The following is a 12,500-nucleotide window of genomic DNA, read 5'->3' as shown; positions in this document are numbered from 1 at the left end:
GCGCAGATCTGTCCTCATCAGCTATCATCCTACGCGCTTTAGCGCAACATGTTGCTTTGGTTTCATCCCGTTTCTCCTTGGAGCGCGCTTGAGTTTTGGGACACTAGACCCCGTGACCTGAACGGCCTAGGCCCGAGACAGACCAGCGCAGTGTGAAACGATGTTTTATATATTATATAGTCTATTTTACAACTAAAGACCTACTTTATAACAATGGTAACCAGCACATTTTTAGACAGACGAGTAAGATGGCGCACGATGATTCATTTGCGCAACGGCCTAAGACAAAAAATAGCAATAATACCTTAGAATAATCTTATAATAATTATTATAATAATTATAATAAATATAATAATTATAATAGATATAAAAAATAATACTAATAATTTTAAAAAAATACTGTGATTTAATATTGAGGCCTAATTGAAATGGCGAATTACTACGCAGGCTATATGCCTATAATAAAATAAACGGATGTTTAGAAGAACAATAACAATTAACAGCACTTCTCTGTCCTCTTGTAATAGCACACTCAAATTTAGTATCAACTATAATTTAAGAGTGTGTCGATTAGAAAACACAGCATTAACCAGTCCATCCACGAGCAGCCTGTTCGCTCTACCTCAGCTCGAGGCCTCGGAGGCGTAACATCACAATCCTCCACCGTCTCAAGACTCAAACCCTTCGCCAGAGGTTAAAACAACACAACTTTAAGACACTTAAGTTGAATCTGATGACTTTTAACTTTCGACAGCGCGCCAGCCACGGCTGCGCGAGAGGGAGGACGGGGCTGCGTGCGCACTGACCAGGCTCCATGTCCAGGCAGGGCGCGCGGTCCTCCGGGTCTCCCAGAGGTCCGCCGGTGGCGAGGCTCTCCATGGACAGCTCGAGATCCTTGTCTTCCCAGCCCCGGAGCTTCCTCTTCCGGTTCGAGCCGATCAGCGCTTCCACGGAGAAGGCGTGTGCTCTCGAGCTCAGCGCGGCGGCGGAGCGCCTCCTGTCACTCATCTCTGTCTGTCCGCGCAAAATCCACGGGAGGGAGGCGGGGCCGGGGGAGCGAGAACTCCGTCCACACAGCAACAACAGGAAAAAAAAAAAAACACGCGCACGACAGTGTTTACAACGCGAAACTCACCGAGGTGCCACCAAAAGTAATCCCAACTACGTCTAGGCGACGCCGCGTCAAACGTCTCGGCCCGCGCGTGTCGCCATCGCCGTGCGTCGTCCTGCGCGTTTTGTTTTGTTTGCCCGCGTCTGACTTCTTTACTCGCAGCTTCTCTCTCTCTGTCGGTCCGACTCTGTCTGATTGATACTCACTTGTGCTCGCGGGGCTTTCTCCATATGTTGGGACCCGCCCCGTGGCTCACTGTCAATCCCGGCGGACCAATGGGAAGCGAAGAAAAGCAGCGAGCCAAAAAACGCGCACCAATGAGATCGGGGGAACGCGTGCGGACCTCGGCCGCAACGTCGTCAGATGGACTGACTCGACTTAACGGAGCGATAACGGGCTTTAGTTTTGATTAAGAATTTAATAATCTGTCATTGAACACAAGCGGATCAGTGGATGTTTTTTCCTTCCGCGCGTTGTGATGAAATATTTGGTTTGTGTTTCTTGTGCGCAAAGTTTGAAGGTGGATGAGGAAACAGGCCTCCAAACTTCAGAATACAACTCCTGGGTTTTAATGTGTGTTCAGACACAGTCACTCGCTACCTCAAAAATAAATAAATAAAGTCCATATTATCCAGTACCACACGGAAATACAATTAACATAAACCCTTTTTTATGACATAGACAACGACACCATAGCGTCCCGCGCGTCCTGAGGTCGGACCTTGGGGTTTTGATTCTGGGGAGATTTGGAAAGTTCTCTAGCCATCGGTCCCCGGCAGCTGGGGAGCTCAACCAGGATCAATCCCGACAGGTGGCCCCTGATAGCGCCGCGGCGATGGCTCTCTCCCACTACGCTACTGGTTCTCTCCCACGACCCGCTCTCGACTTTACTGGGTCTCTCTCGACACAGTATAGGAAACCAGTGGTGGCACACTTTTTTTTTTTTTTACCGGTTCTTCCAACTAAGTGACAGAAGGTTCCCAGGTCTGGGATCGACAGCTGGAGGAGCGCACGGAGCTTTGACCCGACGCGTCCAGGCCAGGTATCCAACCCGCTCAACACGGGTCTGGTTTGGTCCATGCAGGTTTACAGGTCCGGTTTGGTTTTTTTCTATTGTTTTGTGGTGGTTTGAAGGTTAGCTATAGGACCAAGTCATTTATCATCTAGTTAAATTATTGATAGGCGATGGTCGTCACCGTAGAAACATATTATTTTTAATTATATAAAACCAGTTGTTGATAAGCCTGATGTTCATGTGGGCAAAAGATTTTCCCTGTATCCATGTGAAGTAGGGTTAGTAGAAGACGTACGTTTATTAATTATTGATTACGAGTGCTTGTTGAAATTAGAAGCACAGGTTAAAGAGGTAAAAAGTCTATCATATAGACTCCCTTTCTTCTAATTAAATATGCCAGAGGATCTAATTATTTTGTACGGTTATTTTCGGCATATTTCAAAGTTTTATAGATTTTTAAATAAACGATTAGAAATTATATAGCCTAATAATAATAAAAACGTCAAGACAAATTATCAAAAATGACCGTCGCTATGTCCTGAGAAACAACCAAGACCGAGAAGAGGTACTCACACTTTTTTGTAGACACTTCTAGGCTAATTAAGGCTATTAAAAACAAAATGACGAACAACGAAAATAAATGATGTATCCCAAAATTCGATAGAGTGTATGCAAATTAAACATGGCGAATAAAATACATAACCTACACTGTTCTCCGAGATAATTCAAAATGAATCAAACGATGAGTGTATAAAAATGTGGATGCTTTGAAAGCGCATGTGCTTAATATCGGACCGGGACAATATGACGGCCGAATCCATCAAATCTCCTCATTAATCTCGCATAACATTTCTTTAATTGGCTTCGAGGCCTATAATCCAAGGGTTTTGATCACATCCCGAGTCGTGTTTAGTGGCTCGCGGACCATGTGTAAAACCACACTAGTAAACACTCGAGATGGAGAATAAACAGTGGGGTTAAAACACATTTGTTCTTTTAAACGCAACACTTATTATCCAGGCGTCTCACCTAAAAAGCGCCTCTCTCAACCCACCACGGAGAGGAGGGGGGTTTGGGGGGATGGGGGGACGACGACGCACGCACTGTTAATATTCAATTAGTACCAGACGCCCTTTGAAATCGGCTCGACGAGACGTAAATGAAGCGTCCAAGATGACGACATTGTCCGGTTGGTTTAACACCTTTTGGAAGCGCGAGGCGGGGGGCGCACGGACTTAGCGCGAGCCAATACAGATGTGTTTAAGAAGTCCAATAGAAGCCCATAACGTATACACGATTAAGTCACAGAGATAATCATGGTAGGCCAAGCTTTACCTTGGCTGTGGTCAATCTAATCGAATTAGACGAGGCCTCGCGGAACAGACATCAGACACAAGACTTTAAGCGTAAACCATTAAATATCAAATATTAAATAATACCCATCAACTGTATAAAATACTGTAGGCCTTTCAAATATGAATTATGAACCAGAAAAATAATACAATCTAAACCATTGCAGTGAACATATAATATACGAGCATCTTATTTTTATTTTGTGTGTGTGGGTGTATAGCCCTATCATAAGGCTTTATATTATTTTTTGTAGGAAACAAATGATAAAGTAAATCAAATATAAATTAAGTAGGCTACCTAACATATTACATTATGTGTTTTAAATGTGAACTAGAATTGTTTTAATGTAAAATACAAACCACAACGCTTAGGGCTATAAAATATAAACTAGGCCTATAAACTACAACGTGTAGACAATATAAAATATATACTGTAGGCTACAAAATATAAACTTTGGATGTATGAAATATATATTGTATGCAATAAAAACCATAACGTGTATCCAAAATCAACCTTTTCATTCTCGTGCCTGTCCATGTGTTTTTTTTTTTCATTATTCGACCAAATAAAATTAAATAAATCCAATACTTGGTTGAATCTCAACATGTGCTGTGGATGAAAGTGTTTCTCATAAAGAGACACAAAGGAATACGTTGTACGTTTTAGCCCCGTGTCAGTCATCCTTCACACGACTTAGCCTATAACAACTAACCCTAACCCTAACTTCATCTAAGAAATATAGACGTTTGAAATGTTTAAATGTTCAACCAAAGCAAATACAAATGCAAAACTAATAGATTACGAGTTCACGGTGAAGAAAGAGAAGATGGGATGAATAAAACCTGGTAAACGGGCAGTAAAACACCTGACAAACGCTAAATCACGACGCGTAAAGTAGAACGTATTTTTCTTACGTAAGCGGAGTGATAACCACGTTACTTGTGTTTTGAAGGGGTGATAAAGGTTGATGACGCGATTATGAACCCTGCAAAGATCACTGAGCTAACGGTGTGTGTGTGCAAGGCTCACTTTATGTCCCGACAAAAATACGAGATACATATTTTAAGTGTGTTGTTTTAGGAGTGTGTATTGTATAATAGAACATTAATAAACGAAATGATCATAGTCAGTGTCAAGCCACCTGCTCGTTAGTTGGATGACGTCAGGCCAAGAAAGTGGATGGGGAGGAGGTCGCCAGAGACCATGTGTGTTATGAGGGATTTTATCGGAGACCGAGTGAGAGCGTCGGGCCACGGCAAGACAAGGGATAAAAACCAAAGTCAAAAGGTGAACTAGTGAAATAACAATAAAAAAAATAACATAAATGGTTTAAACAGGCAAAAGCACACAGGTGTTTGAATTTAATTCAAGATTTAATTATTTTACGCCACATTAAATCAAAACAAACAAGGAGGAGAAATACCAAACACCAGTTTGATAGAACAGAAAAACCCCAATGTAAATATACATATGAAGTCATACATGTATATATATATATATTGCCTACACATAAATCCATAAATATACCTTAGGTGTTTATACATATATATTTACATAATATCGAGTCTTTCAATACCCGTATGGTTTAAAATCCACCTGTTGCCTCAGCGACCAGAGCAGATGATCAATCAAAACATGACGATACAGCCCAGCTATATCGCCACACACACACACACACACACACACACACACACACACACACACACACACACACACACACACACACACACACACACACACACACACACACACACACACACACACACACACACACACACACCTGTCTGTCCTGCTTTGCTCAGCTCAGCTCAACCGGGGGGGGGGGGGGGGGGGGCCACCACTGAGTCTCGGCTCTCAGGAGGAGAAGCCCACCCTTCGCCGGACCTCCTGCAGGACGGGGGCCGCCAGCTCCCGGGCCCTCTGCGCGCCCCGGGCCAGCACCGCCTCCAGGTGACCCCTGTCGGCCCTCAGCCGCTCCATCTCCTCCCGGATGGGCCTCAGCCGCGTCGCCACGGCGTCCGCCACCAGCAGCTTGTACGCCCCCGTGTCCAGTCCCCCGGCCTGGGCCAGCGCCTCCTCCAGCGTCACCATGGCGACCGCCGCGTGCAGGCTCACCAGGTTGGAGACGCCCGGCCGCGCGGCGGGGTCGTAGGTCACCTCCGAGGTGAAGTCCGTGACGGCGCGGCGCACCTTCAGGGTGATGTCTTCGGGCGAGTCGCTCAGGTGGATGGTGGCCATCGCCTGCGGGTCCGACTTGGACATCTTGGCGGTGGGGTCGCGGAGGGACTTGACCTTGCGCGTGGCGCCTGCAGGGGGGGGGGGGGACAGGAAGCAGGTTGTTTGGTTGGTTACCCAACATGCCTTTTGCTCCAGCACGCTCTGGAACGCTCTGGAGCGCTGGAGGGTTTAGGGTACAACGGGTTCATATCGAAAAAAAAACGTTTTGGGGGGGGGAAACGTTTTGATTTGGAGTTCAGAGAAATGGGATGCACACACACACACACACGCGCACACACGCACACGCACGCACGCACAGACGCGCACTCTCTTTTATACACACCGACCAGCACACATCCACATTAAAGACATCACACACACACAGAGCTGTGTTTTAAGACGTCGTGAGGACATCTCTTCCATATCCATTATGGACGAATCGTTGGGGAAACGAGAGGACCGGATAGTTCTGTAATCAGGGCTGTGGCCACGCATGAGAGGCTGCGTTTTATTCCTCCATGAGGCCGAGAATCACACACAATCACAGCGCCTCCACAGGTCCTCGTATAGCAGCGGAACATGGTGGCCATGTGTGTGTGTGTGTGTGTGTGTGTGTGTGTGTGTGTGTGTGTGTGTGTGTGTGTGTGTGTGTGTGCGTGTGCGTGTGCGGGTGTACGTGGGTGGTGTGTGTTTTGGCGGCTGTACAGGAATAGAACAAGCAGACACCAAAGAGATGCTAATGTTGGGATGAGTGCATGAGTGCATGTGTGCACACATCCATGTGTCGCGTCTGCGCAACACAACAGGAAGGGAACACATCGGGCAACAGGTTGTTTGTGTGCGTGTGTGCCAGGTTGCTAGGTGACACGGGTCACAACGAGAGTGTTACCGTGTGTGCTATTGGGGCCACCGTACTCAAGTGTATCATTGTCCAAGTGAGAAATGTTACGTTTTGTCCCTGGAAATAAATTAATTCAGGAGATTCCAAGAGAGGTTTGAGATACTGCAGCGTAAAGCATATATGGTGCTGAAATATTTAGTAACTTTCAAATAATATTTTTGCAGCTGTAAAATCTGCTTCATACTTACTTGTAAGATGAATATTTAGTTAATTTTTTATTTTATATATTTCTGTTTATATTACTCAGTAGGGGGCGTGGCTCTGGGAACAGGTGTGTATATATTACTCAGAAGGGGGCGTGGCTCTGGGAACAGGTGTGTATATATTACTCAGAAGGGGGCGTGGCTCGGGGAACAGGTGTGTATGTATTACTCAGAAGGGGGCGTGGCTCGGGGAACAGGTGTGTATGTATTACTCAGTAGGGGGCGTGGCTCAGGGAACAGGTGTGTATGTATTACTCAGAAGGGGGCGTGGCTCAGGGAACAGGTGTGTATGTATTACTCAGAAGGGGGCGTGGCTCGGGGAACAGGTGTGTATGTATTACTCAGTAGGGGGCGTGGCTCGGGGAACAGGTCTCCGTAGCGGTTGTTGAAGATGCGGGCCACGTCTTGAGCCAACTCCAGGTGCTGGACCTGGTCCTCTCCCACCGGGACGTGGGTGGACCTGTACACGCACACATGCACAAACACACACACACACACACAAACACACTTTTTGTTTGAATAAAATTATTATAGACATGATGCTCACTGACAAAAATGCTTTATTTATCTGATCATTCAATGACTAATAAATAATTAAATAATAATAAAACGTTTTGGTGTATTTCAGGTCAAATATGTGAAAAGACAGCCTCGTGTTTTGTGGCCATGAGCTCACATCCGTTCACTGCTGTCGCACGCGGACGCTGGATGGGTTACAACGATGTGCCGGACATAGGGACACTCTGCGCGTGCAGAACTCACCTGTAGAGGAGAATGTCAGCAGCCTGCAGGACGGGGTAGGTGAACAGACCCACACTGCCCTCTCCCTTCTGTTTACTCTTCATCTGAGGAAGAGGAGGGAGGACGACAGAACGACCACGAGAACAACAGAGCGAGAGAGAGAGAGAGAGAACACACGAGAGAGAGAACAAGTGCATTTGTTAGATCGTATTGTATTTTTGACTATTTTATTTATTTCCTATTATTGTGCTACTTTTCCATCTTACTTTACTTTTTTTACGTGCTTTGGAAATTGAATGTACGTTGCCCATAGTAATGTACAACGTAATACCTTTGAATTTAAATGAGAGCGAGATCGATGTTCTATTACTCACAATGCAATGCATGTACAAATGTTTAATGATGTGATCAATAGTGTTCATAGAGCACTAATACTTTTTTAAGATACATTAAACAAAAAAACACAACAACACAATAATTGACTTGAATAACGTTGATTAGATAGATTGTCTCCCATGTCCGTTTTCGGTTGAATAAATATAATGAGAGGCGCTGCCTGTAATAAAACTGAATATTGTCATTACTCAGCTGGTCTACTGGATCCAACTCATCCAAATGGCTCGAGAGAGAGAGAGAGAGAGAGAGAGAGAGAGAGAGAGAGAGAGAGAGAGAGAGAGAGAGAGAGAGAGAGAGAGAGAGAGAGAGAGAGAGAGAGAGAGAGAGAGAGAGAGAGAGAGAGAGAGAGAGGTGGGGTGAGCAGAGGCTGAGGAGCAAGAGGGGGAATGAGGGAGAGGAGGAGGCGAAGGACATAAGAGGAGTACTTCTTTACCTTCCACTGGGGGAGGTGTCTCAGGCGGGGCATAGTGGTGAGACAGGAGAGGATCCAGGACAGCTCCGCATGCTCCGATACCTAACACAAGCACACCCACACACAGTATGGACTACATTAGGGCCTTCAAACCATGTAATAACACCTTAAATCAAAAACAAAGAAACACACTGAAAGAACCAATTTATCAGGGTTTCAAAGAACATGCCTGGAGGGCAAATATTTCCTTTCCTACTTGAGGAGGAATGACTCCCCAGCGCCCCACAGTGGCAGTAGTGGGTACTGCTGCTCTAACGCGCAGCTGCAGGTTGAGTCTGCTACAGGTAAACCTATAGGTGAGTCTCTCAGGAGTGTGCGTGCGTGCGTGCGTGCGTGCGAGCGTGCGTGCGTGCGTGCGTGCGTGCGTGCGTGCGAGTGTGCGTGCGTGTGAGTGTGCGTGCGTGCGAGTGTGCGTGCGTGCGTGCGAGTGCGCGTGCGTGCGTGTGCGTGCGCATGAAAGAGACTGTCAGTGAGAGACGCCAGTGGACTATTCAAATTCCATTCCCCCCTCAAAAACGTCTCTACCATTAAAAATCTTCATACGTTTATGAGCGCTGGCGATGCAACGCTCTCTCGCTCCACTTTGAAAGCATTCTGGGAAGGGGATGATGTAACCGTCAGCTAAAGCAGACATGAAAGCAGGCTGTGAGAGAAACAAAGAGAGAGAGAGAGGATGGACAGATGTTGGAGAAAGAGATTTGTTGAGGAGACACTAGGCGAGGAAGGGGCTTTAGAAAAGCGCCTTAATTTACGACGGAGACGCTAATGCTCACGCCAAAAGATTGAAATTACGGTTTGGTTTAGCACAGCGGCTAATGCCAACGCTAGCAGATATAAATGAACACGTTTTGTTATAGGTGAGCAAAGGCTCGCACCGATGCTTCGGAGCAGAATATGGACGGCGTTGATATACTCGTGTGGCTCACAATCTGTTACATTCTGTCACATTAAAGTCAGAAAGCCGTGGAAAGGCCGGTCCTGTAGGGCGTGTTTAGCGTCATTTGGATTCTCTCAGGCCTGTGAGGACCGAGCCAAGTAGTCCCTATAAAACCGCTGGAGAACATCTGGTTCTGGACGTCCAGAACCTTCACATCTCCAACACTGAGAGACGTCAAGATGTGCGCGGATGAAAACACACACACCCCCCTACCTTGTGTGCAGTTCATCCACTACCCTTATGTGTGCGCACACACACGCAACCGTATAGATTCAACACACACACACACACACACACACACACACACACACACACACACACACACACACACACACACACACACACACACACACACACACACACACACACACACACACACACACACTTCCGTAGGCATGCATGTGCCTGTTCTGTTGATGGGACACACGCAGACCAACGAGCACAGACGAGCGCTTCACTTTCAAAGCCCTGGGTCAACTGCGGGCTGTTTTCTTTGGTCCGCTGACATATTTATCCTTACCTTGTGGGGACACTAGGAGGTCCTCCCACTGCCAACCCAAACCACTGAAACATGTATGTGTGTGTGTGCCTACCTTTGTAAAGGTATGTGTGTATAGGCGTGTGCCTATGTGTGTGTGTGTGTGTGTGTGTGTGTGTGTGTGTGTGTGTGTGTGTGTGTGTGTGTGTGTGCCTGTGGGCCTGTGTGTGTATGCGCAAGTGCGTGTGGGTTGGTGTGCGTGCGTGTGTGCGTGCGTGCGTGTTTTCAGTCAGCACTAGCGTTTCCGATAGTGCGGCCATTCTGGAACAAGATAAACACATTTCTAACTCATGCCTTCTCCATTACACGTCATCATATTCAGAACCCAGGCTAACCGAAGCTTTGTCCTTCCGCAACGGCAACGCAGTTCTGGTGTTTTTTTTAGATTCATCCACACTGGAGACGGTCCTCAAACCAACCCGCGTTCAGGGGTGGAAAAAAGTGGGGATTAGTGTCAACGGAGCGCCAGAAAACGGAGGGAAAAAAAAAAATTGCGTGGACACGGCGTGACTCAAGCGCGAGGGTCTGGTCAACACCGCGGAGCCGCTGGCGAGAAAACAAACACCCGAGAAGACCGCTGAAGGCGGCGACTGTCCTGATGACATGCCTGGAGACGCTTCCAAAAGGTGTTTTCATCGCTGCACAGCCACACGTGCGGAGAGGCGAACACGAGCACACGCCACAAGGTTTAACGGAAACCATCGTCCAAGCTAGTCCACGGATGAGTAGCCATCATGTTGAATACTGGAGTTTAAAATAAACCTAGTTTTCAGACGCTTTAGGTTAAACCAACACCCCCACCCCCTCCTGCTGCAGTCCCGTGGGTCTACTCCAGGTTAACCTATAGGTCAGTCTCTCAGCAGCAGGTGTGTGTGTGTGTGTGTGTGTGTGTGTGTGTGTGTGTCATTTTGTTTTTCAATATAAATCTAAAAATAAAAGGGTGGACTGTTTAGCTTTACTGAAATACACAAGTGTAACTATCTTTAACCCTACATATAAATCAAATAATATGTAGCTCCGACACACCCATACCTCATCCCCAACACAGACACATCCATACCTCATCCCCAACACATCCATACCTCAACACAGACACATCCATACCTCATCCCCAACACATCCATACCTCAGCTCCAACACCCATCCATCCATCCAGCCATCACTCCCTCCCTCCCTCCCTCGCTCGCTCACTCTTCTGTCCATCCCCCTCCCCCCCTCCCCCCCCCCCCCCAATCCCCTCCCATCTCATTCTCTCTCCTCCCCTCCTCCGCCCACCTGGGACTGCTGGAACAGGATGGATCTCTGGGGGTCGATGCCACAGGCCAGCAGGCAGGCGGCCATGTCCAGGATGTTGAGGCGGAGCTGGGCCGGGTCCTGGGGCTGGGTGATGGAGTGCAGGTCCACGATGCTGTACAGCACTGAGGGGTAGCGGTCCTGCAGGGCCACCCAGGTCTCCAGGGCCCCCAGGTAGTTCCCCCAGGTGGGGCACGCCGGTGGGCTGTATCCCAGAGAACACCCGGCCCCCCGCTGGAGGATCCTGCCGGAGAGAGAGAGAGAGAGAGAGAGAGAGAGAGAGAGAGAGAGAGAGAGAGAGAGAGAGAGAGAGGAGAGAGAGAGAGAGAGAGAGGCCGTTATCGTACCCCTCCACAACACAGCTAAAGCCCCCCAGGAACCACTTAAACAATCAGCCTGAACACAAGGCCCGTGTCTGGGTGAAAGAAACCAGGAACACGAGGAAGTGGCAGGCAAAGAGAGAGAGAGAGAGAGAGAGAGAGAGCGAGGGGGGGGTCTGCATACCTGCCATATCAGCAACAGCACTAACAAGTTCTGTGTTTTACTGGCTCAGCACTTGTGCTATTTGACTGGGTCAGAAACTCCCACAGCTGTAGGCAGGGCTCCGCCCTCTTCACATCTGGGTGCCTGGGTCAATATTGTGATTCTCTCTTGTGCACTGTGCCGGGCCACGGTGATCCGGTTTCCCCAGGCACACAGGGAGAGAGAGAACTGGATCAGACCAGATGTGAAGCGGATCGGACCACAACACTGGGGTTCTGGGTCGGGGTCTGACCGTCGGTCTGTGGTCGATGACCACAGAGGATCCCGCGGAGGAACGCTGGTGAAGAGGAGCCTGGAGCAGGCAGGCTGGGGGGGACGCTGGGGGTGGAACCCGGGGACCTTGTTGGCAATGGAACTTGCCAACTAGCGTAGCATAGCGCGCTGGTGTAGAAAACAGTATTGACATGGCAACACGTTGGGAAACATTAAGACAACGGCGTGTAACACGGGTTGAAAGCCGGCGTGGGTCTTCTTGTCGGTTCCCTGATCCGCAAAAAACTTTAAAACCAGGTCAAGCTGAGACTCTAACACAACACGCTGGGGAGATTTCAATTGCAAATATCTTCTAATAAAACCCCCCCCCCTCATCACTGCCTGGGGGGGGGGGGGGGGGGGGTCTTCATGTTCCCTGGTCCACGCGGAAAAGCCTTCACAACCGATGAGACCAGACCGAGACTTCCTGAGGATATGGTGTCCGTGTTACCGCTGAGAGAGAGGCTGACAGCACGCCCACCAGCGTCACCTTTGATTGGACGTGAGGCCCGGCGCCGCACGGCATTC

General features: G+C 48.1%; 2 protein-coding genes across 3 annotated transcripts in view; both read right to left on the bottom strand.

Moving 5' to 3' along the window:
• The window catches only part of tbx15 (T-box transcription factor 15), a 22,094-nt gene extending 20,815 nt beyond the window's left edge, over positions 1 to 1,279 (bottom strand). For both annotated transcript variants that reach the window (XM_084478088.1, XM_084478089.1), the window contains exon 1: positions 807 to 1,279. In XM_084478088.1, the coding sequence (XP_084334214.1) occupies positions 807 to 1,008 (202 nt within the window). In that variant the 5' untranslated portion in view covers positions 1,009 to 1,279. The remainder of the gene's footprint in view (positions 1 to 806) is intronic.
• A 4,033-nt stretch (positions 1,280 to 5,312) lies between these two features.
• On the bottom strand, positions 5,313 to 11,372 carry wars2 (tryptophanyl tRNA synthetase 2, mitochondrial). The gene is made up of 5 exons (XM_084478052.1): positions 11,160 to 11,372; positions 8,371 to 8,451; positions 7,563 to 7,645; positions 7,142 to 7,260; positions 5,313 to 5,785 (listed from the first exon to the last, which is right to left on the bottom strand). Exons 1-5 carry the CDS (start codon positions 11,223 to 11,225, stop codon positions 5,334 to 5,336), a joined length of 801 nt encoding a protein of 266 aa, XP_084334178.1. The 5' UTR covers positions 11,226 to 11,372; the 3' UTR covers positions 5,313 to 5,333.
• Positions 11,373 to 12,500: the final 1,128 nt, after the last annotated feature.

Source organism: Micromesistius poutassou, assembly GCF_964030765.1.
Source record: "Micromesistius poutassou genome assembly, chromosome: 14".
Classification (NCBI taxonomy): domain Eukaryota; kingdom Metazoa; phylum Chordata; class Actinopteri; order Gadiformes; family Gadidae; genus Micromesistius; species Micromesistius poutassou.
This window is presented reverse-complemented; position numbering and strand designations above follow the sequence as displayed.